This window comes from Pelmatolapia mariae, linkage group LG15 (genome assembly GCF_036321145.2).
Source record: "Pelmatolapia mariae isolate MD_Pm_ZW linkage group LG15, Pm_UMD_F_2, whole genome shotgun sequence".
NCBI classification, from domain to species: domain Eukaryota; kingdom Metazoa; phylum Chordata; class Actinopteri; order Cichliformes; family Cichlidae; genus Pelmatolapia; species Pelmatolapia mariae.
The window spans coordinates 3,724,521-3,747,902 of record NC_086240.1 but is presented as its reverse complement, the minus strand read 5'-3'; the positions used below and the strand labels follow the sequence as shown (position 1 = coordinate 3,747,902).

The following is a 23,382-nucleotide window of genomic DNA, read 5'->3' as shown; positions in this document are numbered from 1 at the left end:
TTCAAATATGGGATTCTACTTTTTCATTAGAATAAATCCTGCACCTCCACCGTGTTATGTGGGATCAGATTCCAGCTCATATATGTGATGATGATAATATCAGGGAGCTAACTGTGGAAAATACTTCTCAAGTTTTACATAGTTCTTCACCTATTCTCGATATGCAAACTCAGTGGAGTGCCCTTTAACTGAGCTATGTGTCCAGCCAGCAAACAGAGTCGAACGTCCGGCTTAAATGATGACACTAATAAAACGAGGAAATTAACAAAAAAGAAAAGGTTTACAGGAAAAGGTTCTAAATTGTGTTAATTAGCAATCACTTAAAGACTTCTCACAAAGCAGTCTAGCCTCCCATGTGACACTTTGAGAGACAGAAGAGAAATAAAATGTGAGGCAACGTATTCCTCAGAGGGTACGCGGGGTAGCAGAGTGCTAGCATCAGCTCATTTTAATGGGCCATATAAAAACAACTGAGGAGGGAAAAAAAAACTTTACTATAGCCAACAGTGCCAACTGGTCTGGCATGCAGCTGTTTCCACAACCCTCCTCCCTATTCATAAAAAAAAAGCATATTCTCATCTCATGGCGTCTCAATGAACAATATCACATCGCAAACAACTCACCCCGCCTGTCCTGTCACATATGGCACCAGGACACACAGAGACACAGAGGAGCCAGGAGACACTAGGATTAGTACCACCATCAGTCTCTCGTTGTAGGAAACCTGCCTGTGGTGCCAAAAAATGCCTCACACACTCGACATTCAGCGCTCATCAACATGCGCCCTGAAACAAAGGCATATGCTTGTCCTCAAACGCACATGTACTCACGCTCACGCCCACTTTTCCCCACCATCCGTTCTCGCTCTCGAGCCATCTTGTTTGATCAAAAGCATTTCCTGTGCATCTGCTGTCCCACCCCCCCAGATGACTTTCAAACAAGTCCTGTTATTTGGTGGCGAGCAGATGGGAGTCGGAAGTGAATTTGTTTAGAAAAGCTCGGTACGGTCTCAGCAGAGCTGCCGTCTTAGATTTGTGTCCAGAAGCCTGAACACATGAGAAGCCAGTCTTTAAGCTAGAGACCTGATCAGGTGAGGGTATACTGGCACAAGACTTCACTCTTACAGGCATTGTTTTTTCTTCTATTTAGCCTGAGTAAAAAAACATAAAGCTAGAGTTTGCATGTTCCAACTTCAGTCTCAGGACAGTAATTTAAGCAATAAAGACTATGTCATCATACATAACCCCTGAACTTCTTTCCTTTGCTGCTAAGTGGTCAGAATTACAGTGGTGGTGTAATTTACCCAGAAACTACAGCCAGAACACGTCTCCCTCTCAGGGGTCATTAAGTCGAGGTCGGAGGGTGGCAAAACACACATGTGCCCTCTCCACAGAGCCTCCCCCTCCTCCAGGTTTTCAGCACAGAGACTCTGAGCTGAGAGCAGCGACTGTCTCCAAAACTGTGATTCTATCTGTGAACGCTTCATTGAGACGCAGGGAGGGGGTATGGGGGGGCTTTGTTGGCCATTACGGCTCTATTTTGTGTTAAACGAGTGGGTAATTAGGAGGCCTGTGGTATAGCCAGGCCCCACCAGGGAGGGTTGCACTCAGAGATGGAACAGTAGGCTATCTTAAAGTTGTCATACACTAGCCTGTTGTGGCCCTCCTCTTTGAAAACACTGTGGGGGGTTTTTTTTTGTTTGTTTTTTTTCGTCCTGGAAAATAAGTTGACAATAGCAGAAGATTTCAGCTGGTTCCTGACATAAAAGTTCAAATGTCCAAATATTCTTTATGCTTCTGTTAACTATTTTTCTAACCGTATAATTGCTTGCCTGGTTGTGGGTGTCTCATTCAGGAAGCAGATTTTGTGTTAACTTGTTTGATGCTCCTTATGGTAGCCATATGAGTCTTCCTGAGGGATGTCATTTTCCCAGCGCTCCCTTGTCTAATATCAGTAGGACCACCCCTGTGACTCAGTAAGGCACACATCTCTGAACTGTGGACCCGAGCCTTAGTTAATTAATTGCGTGGTCGGTGACGAAAATCAGCGAGGCCCAAGTATAAAGATCTGTGGTATAATTTTCCTCAGAGGTTTACAGTGTGCGTGCGTGTGTGTGTGTATGGTAAGTGGTTAGTCAGGTCCCTCTGGCCACTGTGTTATTAGCGGGAGGCTAACTTGGTTTTTGTGGCTCGTATTGTGCTTAATCGCTTGACAGCTCTTGGTTAACCTGTGGTTTGCCACCGCACAGACGACTCATCGACTGTGTGTATACATGCGCCCGTGTGTGCTCTCACATGCAGATGTGCGTATCCGTTTGCTCACGTGCGTTTCTCGCAGTGCCTGTGTCTGCTGGTGTGCCCCCACATGACATGGTTTGCAGAATGTGTGTTATTGGTGTCATTAGTCTAGTGTAGCCACAGTGCTGATTTGGAGCAGAGCTAATAGGCCTCATTAAATGTCATTTTGAGCTAATAGACAGGGAGTGGTTGTTTAAACCAATATGCTTTTATAGGTGGTTCTGTCTCCTTTCAGCTGCTCCTGACGGTGGCTGTGGCCAGCTGAGACAAACTTCCTGAGTGATAATAGCCGAGCCGTATTAACGCAATATACAAGCCTTTCTGTCCAAACCCACTATTCTCATTATAGTTAATTGATGACAGACAAGCACAGAGGGTGACAAAAACCATTGTGGCATTACACATACTGTGTCTTGCTGTGGCGTAACACGGTGGTTATTTCTCATAACTTGGTGTGTGTGACGTGTGTGTGTGCGCGAATGTTGTGTGTCAGCAGTGGAGGTTAGCGGTCAGGCCCGTCTCTGCACTATGGGGTTTGAAGCCGTATGGTCTCGGGGGTTCTGGGCATGGGGACGGGGTCGTGTTTTGGTTCGGGTTTGGTCAGGGTGTTAACAAGTCTGGTGAAGAAGCCATGGTACTTACAAGCCTGCAGACAATATTAGTGGTTCAGGAGACCTGTCTGCCAAGCCAAACTCGTGCAACACACACACACTCTCACACACACTTAGATGCACAATACTTCCATATGGAGTTATGCTTCTCTATGTACTTGATGATAATAACTTGACTTGCAGCTACTTGGTGCTTTGCAGAGTAAAACTGAAGACAAGAGTGTGTGCATATTTTCAATAATATTATGAAATAAATGATTTTAAAAAGCATACATATATACATACAGAGAAAAGAGGAAGAGAGCAGATTGGAATAAAAAAAAACCCAAAAAACAGGAAAATCAACACTGGCTTTCCTGACCAGAAATTCCAAAGCTGGGGAGTCCTCATGGCAAAAGTGCCATCATTTTTTTCACGAATCTGGATTAGGAATATCCAGAATAAAAAGCTGCTTTACTCTGATATATAATTTGATTATTTCTCTTGGACAAGATAATCTTCATTAAAACCTCTTACGTTTCAGTTTAGCTGGAAAAAGATGACTCAGGACTTTGGCATTAGGAGTGGTGCATGATTGATAGGGAAACAAAAACATTTCACTTAATTAGCAGTGTTACTACTTGGTGAGCTTTTGTTGTGGAGCTTATTAAATTAATGAGTTTAAACTGAATGAGTGATACTTAATTTACAGTAAAGAACACGGAGAAAATAACAGCCAACAAAAACAAAATCAGAGTTGCTATTTTGTAATAAAATGAACTGACACTTTATTAAAACTGAAAATAAAGCGATCGCAGACACACTCTGACACAGATTTGCTGCTCTTTCATTTTTAGTGGGTTTTTTTCTTTATCACCTTATTGTGATTCCTGTGGGCAGCTTGTGTCAATATTGCTGTGTTGTGAGCTTCTCTGTGATTGGTTCTTGTTTGGCACACTCAGCTGGGTTAATACGCAAAATGTAGTGCCTACTATTGGATATAATGATGCCAAAAAACCGCCTTCAAACATTTTTATATTACACACCTACAAATGCCATTGCATGGGCTTGTAGAGTAAGTGCTAACGTGCCATTTGCATTAAACCGTTAAATTCAAATGATGTCAGACAGATACCATTTAATATCCTTGAATTATGTTCAGGAATGAAGCCCTCTACGTGTCTGGATTATTGTACCCTTTCAGTTACTGCCTTAAGCAGTAACTGAAGCAGTGTTCTTTTGTTCATCATCCAAGTAATTAAAGAGGATTTCAGAAGATTCACCTATCGGCTACAGCCACACTTGAAACAGCTTTTACAATGGTAGCTGAACAAATAAAAGTCATCCAAACATCAGGAGGGGAAAAAGGCAATGAAATGAACGATGAACAGAGTAGGAAGGCGGGGAAAAGGGCAGAGGGAAAAAAGAAAAGAAATACTTCAGGCTTTTCTAGAGGCGGCCAGTCACTTGAATGTCTTATGAAGTCCCTTGAAGACGTGCCAAGGCGTCTAAAGAACAAAATAATCCAGTGGGAGGGAGAGACAAAGAAGACAACAGAAGAATGGAGAGCGAGAAAGGGAGGCAGAAGTGAATCATAAGGAGATATAAAGATAAAGAGACAGTCTGGATTTGGTTGGCCCCGAGATGCGACAAAAACATCTCAGATGGATTTGTTCTCCCCTGTTCTGAATCAAAACACGTTAATGCGAGCAGAGAGGTGCAGAAGGAGCCTGTCTGAAAGCCACACATAAGCTAAACTCTGTGTGTGTGCGTTTGGTGGGTGGTGTGTGTGTGCGCGCTGGTGCTCTTTAAACTTTGTACAGTATTGTACAAATGTGTATAAAGTGTGTTTGCATTCAATAAATGTATCGCCTTTGGGAGTTTTGTGTGTGCGCGTGTGTGTGTGTGTGCCCTTCCCTTGCCTGGCTAGCTTCCTCCGGGCTGGAACGCATGGACCACACAGACGGCTGGCAGCGCTCCACGACAGCCTGGCTCCCCCTTTCCCTCTTTCTCCTTCACTCCTTTGCTCACTGCCTCGTCTCCTACACCTCCTCTCTCGTCTCTCTTTTTTCACCTCGTCGTCGTTTCCCTCTTTTCCCCCCTTCAGTTCTGTTTTTATTCTCTTCTCTCTTCTTTTTCTCTTCTCCCCACCTCGTCTCCCTTTATACCAGACCCCCATGGTAGACGTGCATTTGGCTGTCACCCACTAAGCCACGCTTTGCCAGCTTCAGATTGCAACGTGAAATAATTCATTGTTTCTGACCACTCACAAAAACAACATGGCCACTGTGAAAGCTCCAAATAAAAAAGTGAAATATGGAACCAGCGTATTCATTCATCCACTTTACTGTTCCACCGTGAGATGACTGACACACACAAACACAGACGGGCTGATTCAACCCAGGCTCCATGAGTATTGGGGGAGAGGTGGGGGGTCTGAATCAGCCCCAGTGATACATTCATCCAGGCTCTCCTGGTGATCATAAACCAGACTGAAGGGCTTAGAGGGCACGATATGACACCAAATATATAAATTATTCCATTTATTCAGGATTTTCTGTTGCTCTGCATTTTCCTCAGATTTTACTTAGTCAGGCTTGAGGTAGGAGAATTTCCCACTGATGTTTCTGTGGTGACACTTGAAACTTGATAAGTTCGAGGAGGAGGAGGAGCTTTAAATGAACAGATCAGCGTTCTAAAAATATACTTCTTGATAGGCAATGACAGTCGATTCCACCCTCGGGCGTAGGCTATAGCCAGGAGTAATGATGGTAATCTGGGATCGGTTCAAATTGTCCAGTCCATTGAAATTGCATGCCTCTTTGCTTATCAATTACTTCAAACGGTGCTAGCAAGTTTTTCAGACAGCTGTGCATTACGCAATAATATCAGATCATTGCAGACTCACACCTGACTCACTTGTAGACTTCTATTTTCCAACTCTTCTCAGTGTTTCCCACAGATTTAGGCTGGGAGGATGGGAGGATCCTCCCCTCTGGTCTATATGACCCTGCCGCTGCTAGATAATTTTTATACCCCGGTGGGGAAAGAATTTTATCCAGATATGAGTGTTGAAGGATGACCCAGATCAGTTCAGTTTCTACTTTTCATAAAGCCAGAAACCACCACTGTTTCAGAGTGAAAACTACAATTAGCTAAACAAAAGAGAAGTGAGTTTGATTCAGAGAGGCAGGAGACTCACAGAAATATCCTTGAAATACTCCTACTGCGTGTCAAATATTTGCCTGATTGCTGACATCTGAATTCCCTACAAAGGTGTGTCCTGCAGCTTCTTCTTTTGACTTGTTGAATTGTACTGGAGCTGCTGTCTGCGACAGTTATGTTAAGCGCACAATTTGATGACTTTGGTGTAGCGGTTGTGGCCTACTAACTATTCAGCAGGGGTCCTAACCTGGCCGTCATTCATTGCATCATTCACAGGTTAGAACCTGAAGCTCTAGTCAAGTCATTTTCACATTTTTATTAACTCTCAAATGCAAAAGTTCATAACAGTAATCTGTTACAATATTCTTGTTAATGCTGTGGTAATATGTCTAAGCTCTAAACTTGTTTAGCTAAGGTTTATAATTATTCTGCAAACATTACAGTGAAAGCAGTAACTCAATAACCAGCCTGCTCTAACAGGCTTTAAAGTATATAGGACCACAATGGTCACTGGATTATTTTTATGGGGGGAAAACAATAACATCTCCCACCCTTATTTATTTATTTATTTTTACAGATTACACCATGGAATTAGATTTAGTTAAGATTCTTTGCTGTAAAATGTTTTAATTTATGGGGAAAAAACACCAGGTCCCCTGTTTAGACTGCAGCTACTGTAGGTAGTCTTTGTTCTGCTTTGCTGCGTCGGTGAGTTTACCATTGCAGCAGAGCAGATCTGCTGGTTCTGTTTAGATTGGGCCTCCTGTCATCCTGTCAGACGGAGCCACCCACATCTGAGGATGCGATGAAGAGTAGCTGAATCATATCGAGGGCTGTCATAATAGCAACCCGGCCATAACGCCAGCCAGATATGAGAAGAGCTGGGGTGAGCTAATTAGCAGAGACTGAACTGGCACATCAATAAAATCTGTCTCTAGCTTGGAGACATTATCTAAGATAAGCCTAAAGACCTGTCACTGTCCATTAAGAACAAAAATCTGCCTGTCACCACCTCCTGCATGCACTAATTATTATATTATACTTTTTTTTTAATCTGTACAAAAATTCGTTAACACTGCACACAGCCTAGCTTAGCTTAGCTTAGCCTAGCATAGCTGTTTCACCAGTGTCCTGTGTTTGATAAGCTTTGCTATCTGCCTGTAATTTCATGTGTACATACATTTGCTATAAAAATGGCACAAAATTCTTCAAACATTCCTAATATTTTAACTATTGAAGCTCCTGAAGCTTTTTTGAAAGTACATTGATACACCACACGATGCAAAATCCCAACACAAACCACTATCCAGCTAAAAGAAATGTATAGGGTATTTGAGGGATATTCTCAGCCAGGACATAACAGCCAACCATTAGTCAAAGATCTCTGTGCTCAGGCTCAGATTCAATCTAATGCTGCCATTAATTATGGAAGACTTATATTGTGTTTGTCTACTTGCTCTTACTAACTGTTATCAGATCAGCAGGGGTGAGCTGGATCCAGACTTATTTCTCTGGGACGGCTGAAATAATACTATTCTAGGATCAGCGTGCAACTGTGCGAGTTGAGATACTATCTATAGAGGTGTTATCTAATCATTCTAAATCTTAGTTTGTGTGTGTGTGACTAAGTGTGTAGTGGCTGAGTGCAAACACGCATGATTGCGCATGCAGTAGGAGTGTGTATCCATACATCCTTTTGTTTTTTCTGCGTTTCTGGTGTTTCCGTGTGTGTGCGAGTTGTTCACATCTGGTCTGAATCTGTCCATGTTTCCGGGCGCTGGCTGGGCAGGGAAGTGGCAGGCGCTATCGAAAATCTCCGCTGTTTTCACAGGGATGATGGGAATCTCAGGGACTTTCCCTACGGCAGTGAAATCATCCGCCTTTCCCGCTCCTTTAAATACCCCCGGCTCATTCCTCCGCCCTGCTAGGGTTCCGATAAAACAGCTGAGACATCTTGTGTTTGGCAACAGTTGTCCTCTAAAAGGTGTAATTAACTCATGAAAAACTGTATTTACTGTCAAGGCCTGCTAAACTAATGGACTTGAGGTCTGGCTGGTTGGAGTGTAAATTGGACCTTAATGTGGTGGTTGACATGCAGCATTCCTATAGGAGAAAAAATACAAAGGCTTCCTTTAAAACGGAGTGTCATCCATAGATTTGTTGACATTTACGGTGGCTGAGGATGGAAGCTGAATGAAACTGTAACAGAAGTGAAGTTAGCTTGCTGTATGTCGTGTCAGTATAATTTTTATCTTCTTAAACATCTGTCTATATTTTGGGATCGTCGACAAATATGTTGAAATCCTAAAGTCTCCCTAACTGTTTCACCATTCAGCACTCCTCACAGAGCCTGCGTCGCCTAACCAGCCCAGAGCTCTTAATTTACTGGTCATCAGGGTCTCTCCCTCGCCGCACGTTGCCTCCCTGCTCGCGCCTGTCCCCCTCTGTCTCCCATCATCCCCCTATGGGCTCCCATTGCTATTTATTCCCATCACTAGGAAACAGGCTGTGCACAAAGCCTGCTCTGTGTCCCGAGGCTTTTTTAGAATAGAAACTGGGTCTGTTGAAAATGGAAACGCTATGATTGACTGGGCGCAGCTTGCACAGAGAGACGAGGAATGCCAGCGAGAGGCACAAATTATCTGCAGGAACGATGGGGAAATATTATTAATGAAATATGGACTTGAATTATGTTATAAAGTCTTCAATAAGCTGAGGTCTTTTAGTAGCCGCTATTATTCTCCTTTCCAGAGCAGCTAGAGGAGACCGATGATGAGATTGTCTATTTATTTTGAGCTGGATGATGCCAGTCCGGTAACGTCATTGTAATAAAAATCATGGTCTGTCTGACTGTCACTGGCTGCCTTCTTTTTTTTCTCTGCCGCCATTCTCAAGTCTCAATTTCATTGCACCACTGTTTGGTATTAAAGTTCCAAGCAGTTGTTCCAGAGTAAATTAATTTGTTGTGAGAGAGTCACATGGTTTGTAGCAGCATAACTGAGGCTGAAATAATGCTTTGTTGCAGTAGTGGAAAAATGTTCGACTGTTATGGGCGGTTTCTAAAAGAATTTCTGTCTTTGTCGTTTTGTATTTATTCAACTAACTTAGATAATCAGCACAAACAGGAAAGATGGATACGACGTGCAGCGGAGCCCCTCAGCTGGGATGTCATCAGTACACGTAGTTAGGCTGCGGGGCAGCTCTTATTTATCTTTGATCTCTCTAATGATGCCTTAGTGATGATTCTTTTTAAAGCCCTTTTTTGTTCGCCCTCTCCTGTGCACCCACCCGGTGTTATAAGAGCATTGGCAGGCCTTTGTTCCCAGCTCAGGCAGCAGTCAGGTTAGGCAGGATTCTGAAGTAGCGCGCTGTTTCTGCCTGAGCCAGCTGGAGCCCTGCCAAGCACAGCAGGAGTTTCTACTCTCCTCTGTTTGATATTTACTTTACCGCCTTTACAGGAGAACTAGTGCAAGACCAGACAGACACACTGACACAGGACTGTGTCGGTGTTAAAAAGAACTGTGTGTGTGTGTGTGTGTGTGTGTGTGTGTGTGTGTGTGTGTGTGTGTGTGTGTGTGTGTGTGTGTGCACACGCACGTCCAGGCCTCTCTTTCTACCCCACCTTTACTAAACTATAATCTACACCTGTGGGCCCTGGGCAGGTTTTGCACTGGTTCCCACTACAAGGCCAAAAGGACTGCTAAGACAGGCTCAGACATCATCTTGCATTTGTGTACAACCTAAATTGTATGTGTTAGCAGCGTGCATATGTGTTTGTATGTTGGAGAAGTGTAGAGTTACCAGGCTGAGAGAGTGGAATAGAATCGGGGATATAAAGGGTGTAAAATTATTGGTAAAGGAATGCAGGAAGAGAAAATGCATAATATATTTGGCATAGGTTATGACTCCTGTGGGGATAATGGGACAATGTCGTGAGAGCTTGTGTTTACTAGAGGAAGAAGCCTCAGGTTAAAAATGAACATACATCAGAACATCTCTTTTTATTCTCATGCAAAAAGATCCAAGGAATTTGCCTACGACTTTGTTAATTATCAGGGTCTGGGACACCATTTCCAGATGCGCCTGCACCTCCTCCTCATTTGGGGTACAAACTGTGTTTATCGGGAACTGAGCCTTTAAGGTTGTGCACAGTTCAGGAGCAGCAAACAACCTAAGAGTTGAACTTTTCTTTCACAATGATAAAAATATTCTTTGCAGGCAACATCGGCGCACTTACAGTCAGTGTTTAAATGGGTGTTCCGCTACTGCCTGCGTCCCGTCAATATAACAGTTTGTTTTGTTTTGTTTTTCTGTGCCTGCAGGGCATCGTCAGAAGCTCGAGGATCCTCCCAAAACTGGTCTGTTCTCCGACCGCCTCAGCGAGCTAGAGAGGATGAGGGTGAGGGTCGCAGTTCCGACACAAGCTCCCCGGCCAGCTCTCAACACAGCGGCCAACTCCTTCAACCCACAGGGACAGACGCAGATAACAGGTGAGCCGCCAAGGACAGCTTATACAAACCTCCTGGTGTTGATGGAGAATCCAGGCGCTGGAAGCGTCCAGGAAGTGTACATGCACAGAATCTCTTAGCATGCTGTTCCTTATCTGATCTTAAACCTCTGGGATTTTATAGTTCCTTGTTATAAGTTTCAAATACAAATATTTTGCTGTTGCCCAAGCTTTGTGTGTGTATGTGTATGTGTCATCTAGGATAGTGTCGTACCTGAAAATGATACCAAAAACCTTGTTGTGCTGAACATGATATGACCATACTCTGCTGTCATCCTGCAAAATTGAGTTGCCAAAATTCCAAATTGTATTTTAAAAACGAGTCTTCGTATTTTCACATGTGAAGAAATCCTCACACAGACACACATGCTTTGAACTGTGGATGCACACAAGGAAAGGAAGGTTTTAAAGGAGTTAGCGGGCATTTTTATTTTTAAAATTTGACGTTTTTCACATCACTTCCCTTCCAAGAAAGTATAGCCGAGTTGACGCATGGAATAGGCGCGTGTCCAATACGTGCCATGCTTTTTCTGGACAGGCGGGCTGAGTCACAAACCGAGCACCATTTACTGTATGTAAGGTGAAATATTAAACCCCAATTGGAGCCTCAGACACATCCTGAGCCACAAAACACCAAGCACGGTGCCTCTGAGATCATCTGTCTTTCTCTGCTCCATCACTCTATCAATCTTAGACGGTAACAAAATCTCTCACGGTTTGGGATGGCTGCTACCCGATCACCCAAATCTCTGGAGGCACGTCACACGTCGTCATTTAGCTCTTAGTTAATCTCTGTCACGGTTTTGTGTTGCGACTCGATGGATCGTTGAGGCACGGTTTCGCAGCAAAGCAGTGCGGGGGTGACAATTGTACACTGGACTGAAAGTACCACGTGAGCTAACTGCCAAACAGGTGCTGCTTGATTGATAAGATTGTTTGGTTTCTTTGTTATTTTTGGCATGCCTCCTCACCTTCCGTGATCTGACAAAAACAGTGAAAGAAATCACTTGAAAGTGAACAATCAAATAGTTTAGTTTTGTCATGCACACATAAACACGCGCACACATATACTTTCTGTCTCAATCAGCTTCCATTCTGAGTCCTTGTTGCCGCACAGACACAATGATAAAGTGTTGTGGTTGTCTGCCGGTGTGTTTACACCGTGGCTGAGTGCCAGCGAGGCTCTCTGTGCCTCAGCTGCGAGCACACAGTTTTACAAGGCAAACAGGAAGATCTTCCCTCTAAAAGGTAAACATTAGAAGTCTTATTATTAAAAAATGTTGCATAACATGCCCGAGTGATATTTAACCCTAAACACAGGCGCGGAGAAGCATAGCGACGGATCAAGTCCGCAGCTCTGTGTGTTATTGTTGCCAACCTTCCCGCCCCCCCCCTCCCAAAAAAAATCTGAATATTTGAACAAGCTTGTGGGCCAGTGGTAATTCTTTCTTTCTTCCTTTCTTTTCCTGTCTTGTTTTTTCTTTATACGTCTTTCTGTAATCTTTCCCCCCCTCTTTCCCACTTCCATTTCTGTCCTCTCTCCCTCCGTTTCTCCCCTTCAGACCCTCGTCAGTCCCAGTCCTCTCCTCCCTGGTCGTACGAACAGACGTATCCGTCCTACCTGAGTCCCATGGCGTCCCCCTCGGTCCACTCCACCACCCCCCTCTCCTCCAGCCGAGCCACAGGTCTGCCTGCCATCAGTGACGTGCCTAGACGATTGCCAGGTACTGTCAGGGTCATTTAATCTGCTACAAGTAATTTAGTTTACAACATTTTACAACAAGTTTGCAGCATTTTTCTTACAGCGAGAAAGGGGGGGTAGGGGTGGAGAGACAGGCACATATGCACTTTCACACTGTCAAAAGCAGAAACATATACAAAGAGGGGAGAAAAAACTATGAGCTACTATTTAAGAGAGAATAATTCAGCAAAGCAAGCTCATTCTCAGGCGAACGTGAGGAATGAGGCCATATTGTCCAACCGTCTCTCCAGAGAACGCTTTGCATGATGTTTTTCAAACAGTCGAGGGAAAAAAAAACAACTATTGTTTCCTTTTTCTTTTTTCTTTTTTTTCCAAGCTCAGAGCCTTTGATCCCAGAGGAGCATGGGTAATAACAGGCCCAGGGATAATAACAGGCTCGTGACTGACAAATAAAGTGTCTTTACAGCGATGTGCCACTCTCTCAAGGCATTCTGGGTAATTGCATTAGCCAGTCTGTTTGCAGTAACGGCAGCATCTGTGTTCCAATTTGTCCCTGTTTTTCCCCCAATGTAAGAGCTCCTTTAAAATCCCTGCACGCCGCCAGACGAGTTTCTGCCCTGTACACCTGTTTGACTCACTGCCACCAGTTTTTTTTCTACACTACTTTTTCTTTCTGTTTCCTTGTGCTAACATACTCCTCTGTGTGCATGTGTGTGTGTGTGTGTGTGTGTGCCCCGAGCGAGGGTGAGTGATTAAGCGATGCAACCGTGTGACTCTGCATTAGAAAGGGTTTAAAATCCAACCAGCTGCCTTGTCAACTTTGATTAGTTTGGTCGCTCACTTCAGCTTTCATCTAGCGAGCGTTGGTCTTTGTTCTTAAAGCGCGTGCACCAACACGGGGGCAAAAACTTGCCTCCCCACTTTTACCCACTCGCACACCTCAAGCGCTTAATGCCTCCTAAGTGATGTGACTAAGGCTCTCAGATCTCCAGAGATCATGTTGACACCTCGCCAGGCGGCTCTGTAACCGTATCCCGCCGCAGAGCATACCGACGAGCACAAGCAGAAGCTGATATGGATGCTGTATCGGCGTTCCGCCCTCCCTTAAGCGGTCCGGCTCGTGTGTCAAAATGTTACATTTGCTCAGAAGCGATTGCAAAGAAGTTCATCAGTCAAGTCAAACACCTCATTCGGAAGCGACGCCCCAGAGTTTTGTAACATCCTTCCAAACATTCAGACGGCGTTTACACTCTGGTTTCATTTAGGCTGATAAAGTTCGATCTGGCCCATCATCACAGGGCCCCTTTGAGCACAAAAATAGGTCCTGAAGTTAAAAGCAGGGGGTTTATTGAACAGCGCCGGTCACGTCTGAGATCACACTGCCCCTCTGCAACAGAGAGACAATCGCCTACTATTTCTATTAGAATCAAACGGATCTCGGGGGGAAAGAGGAAGTTTAAAGGCCTTAATTAGCAGCATATGCTATCTGACGCTGCAGCGACAAACCCGGCTTCGCAATCCCTCCCTGCACATAAACACTGCGCCCACCTCCCCTCCTCTTCCCCACCACCCCCTGTCCTCTCGCAGCAGACATGGTGACACAGAAGACGCCTGGTGATTTATGATAAGAGCGCCATGGCTGGACTAAACCGCTGAGAGGGAGACGGGGAGAGAGGGGAGGGGAGGACCTCCTATTCTCCTTAAACTCTTCGCCCAGCGCGAAGCTCGCCGCAGCCAGTTAGTGGTTTTTTGGGTATTTTTTAAAGGGATGAAGCGAAAAGAGGAACGAAGGGTGAGATGGAGCAGCTCCTTCTCATCCCCCCCCCTCCCCACACACACACTCACTCCTCCTGCGCGCGCTCGCACGGACGCACACTCACACGCATACATACACACACATGCTGGAGCCGATGGGAGGCGAGGAGAGGAGCCACATCAGAGCTCAGCCCTGCCTCATTATGGATCTCATGGAAACTGTTTCTGCTCAAAGTGTTTCCACATGTGCAGCTCCTGATTCATCCCAACTGCTTCTTTTTTTATGTGCATACAGTATTCACACACATACAGCTCCCCCCACCACCACCACCCCCACACGCACGCACAGATATATTTGCATGCATAAACAGTTGCACAGATGCACATAAACATGCACCAACACACTCACAGAAACATAAATATGCAAAGGTGTAAACACGCTTGCACAGGACTTTGCTGATGTGCGTTTGGTAACTTCATGGAAACCGAATAGCAGCAGTTGAAAAAAGCTGACTGAAGTTCATCGATACATCATTATTAATATTGATAGATGAAGGCTGCTCCGCAGCCGTGCCCGCAAAATCTATTAGCTTCTTCAGATTGGTTCATAGACAATTCAGTTTACTGCTGTTTAATTTCTCAAGAGACGTATTCGTTAAATTCAATTACTCTACAAGACAAAGTGCTAAATGGTTTAATAGTCCAAACCACATTCAGCGCAATCACAACTGACAAGCTGATGTGTGATTATTTAGGTTCCGTAATAAATCCTTCCTGTCGACGTCATAAAACACCGACGAAATTCACGTGTTTGTGCGTTTTGTGTTTTCTCCTTTCAGGTTCCTCTGACCTGAGCCCATTCCCCGGTCAGTTCGAGCGCCAGTTCCCGAGCCTCTCCTCCCTCACAGAGAGCCGTTTCTCCAGCCCTCGGATGCACTACCCGGCAACCTTCACCTACACCCCGCCCGTCACCTCAGCCATGTCGCTGGGCAGCGCCCACTACCACACCTACCTTCCCCCTCCGTACCCGGGCTCCACCCAGAGTCAGAGCGGACCCTTCCAGACCAGCAGCACGCCCTATCTCTACTACGGGACGTCCTCCAACACGTACCAGTTCTCCATGGTTCCCGGCGGGGACCGCTCGCCGTCCCGGATGATCCCGCCTTGCACTAGCGCCTCCACGGGCACATCCCTGGTGAACCCTAACCTGCCCAGCCAGACAGAGGGAGGGGTGGACGGCGACGGAAGCCACAGTAACTCCCCAACTGTACTCAACCCCGGAGGCCGCATGGATGAAGCAGTCTGGAGGCCATATTGAAGAAGGCAGAGAGATAAGAAGTCAACTGATGTCATGGTTTGAAAGCACAAAACCTTTTCTTTCTCTTTTTTAAATAAAAAGGGGATTTTTGAGCTTACATCAGCTGTCTCTACCTTTGGAAATTAAGGTTGAGATTAAAAAAAAAGAGGGAGAGAGCAAGAGAGACCAAACGTGTGTGGACTTGTCCTCCTGGAATGTGTTTAGACCGTGGCGCTACAAAGGGAGTCGGTTTCAAAGCAATAATGAAAAAGACAGTTTTGGTTTACTAGGCCCAAGTGGATGAGACATTATTTCAGTTTTATTCTAGTCCACAAAGCTAAAGGGATGCTTCGACGATATTTGTTAAAGACTGCCTGTTTTGTACAGTGTTTGTATTTCTTCAAGGCTTTTTTTGCAGAGCATGTTTTTTTTGTGGTTTTTTTTTTTTTTGTACTACGACAATATCAAGATGCAAGTTAAGCACTGAGTAGCAAGTAATAAGAGTAACGCATATGTTACTTTAAGTGGTGTGGACAGTAAATTTTGCTTTAAACCGATTAATTTAACTTGTATATTGTGGGTGAAACGATGTAGATTGAGGCGTTTTCTTCGTTTTAACTTATAAAGCCATAAATTATGTATTGTATTTGAAACTTGAGTCAAAGAAAGGTAATCTGAATATTTTTGATGCATCTATATGACTAAGTTAAAATGATTTTTTTTGATAGGTAATTTAAGAAAGTAAGTTTTGTTTTTTGTTTTTCTGGTAGCACCCAAAGATTTAAAATCGTGTTGAATATGAAATGTAATTTCCAAAGAGTATTGCAACATTTTTTTTTCTGGTGTAACTTTCAGTTTAACTGCTCTACACATCCAGAGCCCCACATCCTCGCGAGGCGTTGACACACATTTGGCTCGGAATTAAACCTTTTGGTATTTATTGAGCAATAACTCGTATTGTGCCTCTTGGCAACATACCATTAAAGAGAGTTTCAATGGGGGAAAATAATTATCCGTTTGGGGAAATTCTGCTTGATTTCTTTGCTCTGTCTAGTCTGACATGCACACAGATACTTATGTATTTTCTCTTCCAAATAAGAAATGGTGCATTTAGACACGAATTGACGTCCAGCCCAAAGATGATTGCAGTGGGTACCGCGCCTAATGGCCCACTTTAAAAGAGGCAGGTCAGACTTTAAGGATCACTTATTTTGTGATACATGAACTCCTCAGGACTGGAAGAATCCCTGGTTGATCCCACAGATTTGCTATATCTGCATTTCTTTTTTTTTCATACCCAGCCTGGCTGAAAGCACGGTCAAGATTATAGCTCTGACATGCCAAGTCTATTATAGCTTTCATATCCTATGTAAAAGATAGCTTTGAAAAAGTCTGTCTTAGTGTGTGACACACACACACACACACACACACACACAGGTTTGTATTTTTTTTCTTGCTTTCTGTCTTTTGGGTTAAAAAGGAAATCGCAGAGAAACAAAAGAGACTGATGTTCCTTTCGGCTTTTATTTATTTTCCAATTTTTACTCTGCGTTTACCGAATTGATTTTTACCCTCTTTATTGGCTAATGTCAACAATAAGGGTCTAAATCTAAAATCTCTCTGTGGGCTCGATATGAGGGGAGGTCTGAGTTTAAAAATTACCGTGCGAGATTTTTAAATGTGTTGAAGTTTAAGGGGAAAAAGTGCAAAAACAACAACCAAAAAACACAAAAAAACAGAGTGGTGATTGGATTCAGCTGCTGGCAGCAAACTGGTAACCAAAAAATATGGGAGACTTGTGTATGTTTGTTTCATAAAGCACTTATTTCTTGTTTTATTTCTAGCAGCACTTGCGGCGGGCTGCCAGCAGGGCTCGTGGTTTTGGTCCTCAGTGGAGATGTAACGCCACTGGAGTCACACACACACAGAATGGATAACACTTGGCCAAACAAGCCTTTTATATTGGAGTTTAATCTGATTTCACAAGGCAGTTGGCATTTGTAAAAAAAAAAAAAAAGCATTTCTTTTCTTGCTTTCATACAGTATGATACTGAGTGCATGAAGGTAATATAATAACCCAATTTTTAAAAGCTGAGAAAAACATGGCCCTGTCCAAGGATCAGACTTCAAGCTTTTCATTTAAGATTTGCACGCACACTCTGCAGAGGATCTTCTCAACTCTCTCACACACACACACACACACACACACACACACACATTTCTCCAGCAGCTTCAGCCCAGCACGAAAAGTACTTTTGCTGTTAGAGCGTAACATAAATAAACAAATTCAAAAACCTTTTAGTGATTTTATAGCATTTTCCCAAATACTATGCACATCTGTTGGAATTTATTTAATCTGCTTCACAAATCTTTTAAAAACTGTTTACACCTAAACGCAGCACTGACACCCTAACCTGTCCTCATCTGCTTCTGTTTGGGTTTTTTTTTTTTTGTTGTTGTTGTTCCTCAAAATCCAAAGGTTCATTTTTTTTTTAAAATTTTAATGTTGCGTACAAACTGTCATAAAAAAAAAACTTGTATTATTCATTGATCAACATGTATGATATCCAGGAATTGTACCTGCTCTTATGTAAAGTTTACTCGTTATTTCTAATGTTATGCTCCTTCTCATGAACACTTGTCAGGAAACTCAATCTAATGGAGACTCTGTTAGACTTTGCTGGTACGTTTCATAAAGATCATAATTTGTTTTTCGATTGTTTGTTGTTGTTTTTTAGGGAAACACAGACCTGACAACAGTGAGTGAAATTGGCATTGTGATTGTACATTTTTGTTTATTTTAAGAATAAAATAGGAATTTTGTAACTTACTTTTCCCCCCCACCCATCAGAATCTTGTTTCTCCACCAAAATCAGTTTTTCTTTCACCTTAATAGTAATAATAATAATGCAGTTTATGTGCATTGGGGACCCCAGAAGACTTCCCTGTGCTTACCTGACTCTGAGGTACAACCATTTACTTTAGAAACCACTGCTGTTACAAAATTACAGCTGTGTGATGAGGAAACTTGGAGTGGGAAAACATAGCCAGGTAATTGCATTTCCTTATACAGGATCTTTAATTTAAGAGCCTTAACTTTCTGGGTATTGGATTCAGTTTCCTCTACCTATTTCAAAATAAAAGCCATCACTCGGTCTACTCTTAATCACCTGTGCACACTTAGCAGTCATTGCTGGTTCGATCTCTCCCTGAAACAGGCTGATCTCTACAGCGTGTTGGTCGTGTCATCTCTTGTCTGCCGCTCCGTCTGCACCAACATTGTCTTTGGACACGGAACTGAGGCGGTGTTGAACCTCCGTCCCTAACTGCACGCTCAGCCGCCGCACTACTGCAACTGACATGGCTGCATTTCAAAGGTGCAGTGAAAACCCCAAGAGATGGAGACAGGGAGAACCAGGGGAAGCTGTTTTATATTATTCCAAGACATAATAGAGCCAATCCAAGCGTGCACGTACACAAGCTGAAACAGAGACGGAGAGGGAGATCTACAGCATCCCCATGTGTTTTTTTTATGGTCCAGATTGGGGAACATTCTCGGGATTTCCCTGAATATAGATTGCGTGGAAAAAGCTCCTGCTGGTTTCAGGTTCACATTCTCAGCGTTCTCAGCCATGTCTAGCAATTATCATAATGAACTCTGGAGGAGCAGCGGGACCCAGACACCCAGGGAAATTAGCATAATGTCCTCCATGCACGGGAGAGACAGCAGCGCCGAGGCAGACTCGTTTAAAGAGGGGTTGGAATAGAGCTTTTTGTCCCTGTTAAATTTTGGTGGTTGAACATGATGCCAGCGATGATGTGCGCTTGATTTTTATACCAGGTTGTAAGTAGTTTTGCAGCAGCACAGCTCAGACTGTATTTTCTTCCTTATATTATGCAATCAACTGACAGGAATACAAACAAGAGTTTATGAGGAGACAAAACCACTCCACTCAAAGGACTGTGCACACACAGATACACACAAACACACAACTGACAGCCCAATACAAACTGTTTACGTGACCTCTACAAACGTTTCAGAGGAGCAGCTCAGGCGGGAAGTGATCCTCAAGGGCCTCATACCACTCACAGAGCTGTATATATCTTCCTATGTTTCCGTCTCCACTAACAGAGCTGTGGGTTGAGTGTGTTTGTGTGTGTGTGTGTGTGTGTGTGCGTGCATCTTGATTTCTCATTTAGTCCCAAGATAAACTGAGGCTGACGGGCTCTCCGGTGTGGGCTGTAGAACCAGCATGAAGCCTTTGACCTAACTGAACCGCTGTTATCTGATGTCATCTGGGCTTCAGTGTTTTGGAGCGACCACCTTCACGTCTCAGAGGATGACCATCTTCTCCGACTTCAGCCCACTCCCACCATAAAATATATAAAAACTGTCAGTAATTTGGTGTGATGGTAACTGACACCTCTCCACCGACACCCACCCGCTTGATCCTTGAGATTTTCAAACTGTGACAACCATAACTGTGTACTTTGGCGCACTCTAGTGGCTCCTTAATTTAACCATGGGGACCGCGGCGAGGGGGCCCACCTATACGGCATTCCATATAGCCAACTAGCACTTATTATGTTAGTGGAACTATTGCACAGCCTCCAATCACCCCACATCTTGCCTCTGTGGAGTCGAGCCTGCACAAGAGCTTTTCCTCCATAAATGAATGCCAGATCTGAAAAGCTGTTCACCCTCACAGAGAGGGGGCCGTAAAAGACAACTTGTCTTCTGACCTGTAATAAAAGAAATGATCAGCTGGCAGGCGAGCCGCATCCAGGCAGCAGCCCAGAACCTCACAGACATGGTAGGGTTGTAAGACAGCCTTGACATCCTGCACCAGAATCCATTCATCACTAGATTAAAGCATGCCTGTGTCTTTAGCTTGCTTTGGAAACATTTGATTCCATGAAACCATTTGCTGCTAAGTGAAGCTCAAAGAGAGTGCACTTATGAAACCTAAAATGCCTACATTTAATGAGCACTGCTAGTTCAGATTATGCAATTTGATACTGGCCACACTGCCTGAAAAAAAAAGAAAGAAGAAGAAGCGGGAATTACTGTGAAAATGTGAGTGTCAGTACCATGGAGAGCGACCAAACATGCAAACAAAAGCCCTCTTTGTCCCATGCCTTTGCTTCATGTCAGTGTTTCAAATTATACACCATCTCGACTGTCAGAAAAATGGCAAACTGGTGCAGCACAACCGAATGCACAGAACATAAGACAGGATAAACTCTGTGCCAAATATTCATGTAAAACAGGCGTTTTTCCATAGGTTTCAGCCAGGCAATAAAATTTTAAAAATTTGGGCCCGGGCCCCATCTATTGCCTGAAACCAAGCATGAAGGAGCCCTGTGCGTTCTTTCTGTCAGATGAAGGGTTGTTAAAACTTTATCAGGCAAGTGTTAATTGAGAGCTAATGGACTGGTAATTCAGAGCAGTCACGGTAATCCAGCTCGCTGCTGAATGACATATAGCCCTGGTGACATTTAGATCATGCGGAGGCCTTTTTTTTTTTTTTTTTTTTTTAAAGGAAAATCTTCCGTACGACCGTGGCCACGTGAGGCGTGCCAGGGGAAAAGTGGGGGACGAAGGATGCCCGCCATCGTGTCTGGTTCTGCTTTAGACATTCATCCTCTCTGTCTCCAAGGATCATAACTCGTGTTAGAGGCAGGTTTTATGGTTTATGACTGGAAAATAAAATGCTCCGCGCTTCCTGCAGGCGAAGTGATGATTTATAAGTATGAATGATAAAGTGAGCGCCCGTCTGACAGTGTGTGGATGTGTGAGGGCTGCTGAGGATCCAGACATGTCCGACATGTGGATGCGAGTGTGGTCATATAGCGAGTGTGGTCACCGCAGTGTGGTTATATACGTTGGAACACAGCGCAGAGGGAAAAGTTGTGTCTCAGTAGTAGGTATCACTACCTGACATCATCATCTCACATAATTAGCACAGTGTCCACATCCTTCTCCAGTGACCAAGGATTATTTCATGTGGTTCGCGACTGGAACAGAAACCCTAACCAGAGAATTTAACCAAGATCATAAATACCCCCAGGCTCTGCTGTCTGCAGACATGGTTACTCACTTCGACGGCTCCTCTCCAAAAAGCCAATCAGATATGTTTATTGTTATCTTCTGCCTAAATTTGGGTCTGATTATTTAAATACATAGAAAAATGTCTTGATCACCTGGCTCCAAGCTCAAACAGTCCACAGTGGAAGCCATGGCAGCCTTGTCCCAGCAACTGATGTAAGACAGGGGCCCGTGAAAGCCAAAAAATCCCTCTGGTGAGGTCGTCAGTCTTGTGCCGTAACCACAGGCGCGCGCCAGGCAGATCAATAATCCCCATCAACCTTCACCACAAGTCAGTCAAAGCTCTGAGGGCAGGCCAGGAGAGGAGGTTTGGGGGACCTGCTGAGAATCTGATACTCTCTAAGATGCTCCCTGTCTCAGAGTGGATGGAAGAGATGAGTTGTTTTCGGCAGCCATGTTGCTCTTTTTTTTCTTTCTTTTTTAAAACAGGATCTCCTGTTATGACATGTTCCTGCACTCTGATTAGAGACTTCCTTCTCAGCCCTCACCTTCTAGACGTCATACTTCAGACCTTTACGATTCTACTTAATGTAAGAAAACAAAGGTGGAAAAGACAAACAAAAAAACATTGATTCTGTTCCTGCAAAATTAGCTATGAAAAAACAGACTGTCTAATTCATGCCTTTCTGTGTCATCACTCCAATCACAGAGCTCAGCATCTGTATTCCTCAAAAATAAATATCCGAAAGTCATTTAACAAAACTTACCACTACTCTGGTCTGAAGGCACAACCACAAGTCAAGGGTTCAATTTTAAAACGGTTCATATAATTAATATATATATATATATATATATATATATATATATATATATATTAAAGGACCATTTTTTATGAAAAGTGAGGAAACTTGTTTGTTGGACAAACTTTGGTTTGTGGCTTTATTTCAAGTTTTAGATATTTACTTTTCAGAAACATGGACGCTTAGCCCTGTGGCTTGAACTTAATAACAAACCATAGTGCCATGAGCCAAATATAATTTTTTTTTTTTAAAAACAGCAGTTCCTCAAACAGTTACTTACGGCAGGCTCCAAATATGAGGCTCCCAGGTTAAAATCCCCAACTTAACAAAAAGGAAAATGTTTAGGCTTAAAAATAGACTCAGTTGTTACAGGTTTGGTTGCTTTGATCATCGACCTCTCTAAATACCTTCCTTCTTAATTTATGGACTCAGTAACTTGTTTTGGGTTAAACTGAATTTTAAAAACTAAGTCTATTTTGTAAATCTTTGTCATGCCACGTTTCAAAGTGGTGTATTGTCTCTGGTAAGAAATTAGGTATCGAGCTGCCTATTACTATTAGCCATGTCTCGTCATGTTTTGGTTTTTTGGGGGAGTGTAGCCAAGATGACTGCAACACTCATCTTTAGGCTTAAAAACTGAATTTCTGAAACAAATGGGCGACGTCTATCTTTTGTAATGCCTGTGGCTTTGACTCACAGGCAGATACAGCCTGTGGTCGCTAGCTAGCTTTTCCTCTTGTGCTAATTTCCAATCTCTGAACTGGAGCTCTGCTGGAGCATTTTCCCTTTTGTAGCATTTCTAAAACATTTATCTGACAGTGAATATTACTCGGTGCACTGTGATTGTTCTAACAGACCATTCCAGAAGCCTGCGTGCCAGTTTTGGTGAGTGAAATTCTGGTATTTTATTTTTATGTCACTTAGCATTAATTAGCCAACTTGCTAACGAAACCAGCTAATGTTACTTAAGATATTGCGCACTCTTGCCAAAATATGCCACTTTTGTCTCAAAAAACAAACAATAACATGGCAGTTGACCAATTCCACCAAATTTGGAAATATTAAACTTAAAAAAATAAGAAGAAGAAGCAAAATTGTTGGAGATAATACAGCAGATGAATTGCAACAAATGTATTGCGCTTTAACAAAAAACAGGACAGGAGAAGGAAAAACTAAACTGAACCTCAGCCTGAAACATATATGTCTGTCTCCCAGGTGCA

General features: G+C 43.5%; 1 protein-coding gene across 2 annotated transcripts in view; it reads left to right on the top strand.

The window, feature by feature from the left end:
• The window catches only part of runx2b (RUNX family transcription factor 2b), a 37,473-nt gene extending 21,835 nt beyond the window's left edge, over positions 1 to 15,638 (top strand). The window contains exons 5-7 of one of the 2 annotated variants that reach the window (XM_063495185.1): positions 10,375 to 10,542; positions 12,122 to 12,283; positions 14,856 to 15,638. In XM_063495185.1, the coding sequence (XP_063351255.1) occupies positions 10,375 to 10,542; positions 12,122 to 12,283; positions 14,856 to 15,334 (809 nt within the window). In that variant the 3' untranslated portion in view covers positions 15,335 to 15,638. The remainder of the gene's footprint in view (positions 1 to 10,374; positions 10,543 to 12,121; positions 12,284 to 14,855) is intronic. The other variant, XM_063495184.1, reaches the window with a different exon arrangement.
• The last annotated feature ends 7,744 nt before the right edge of the window (positions 15,639 to 23,382 follow it).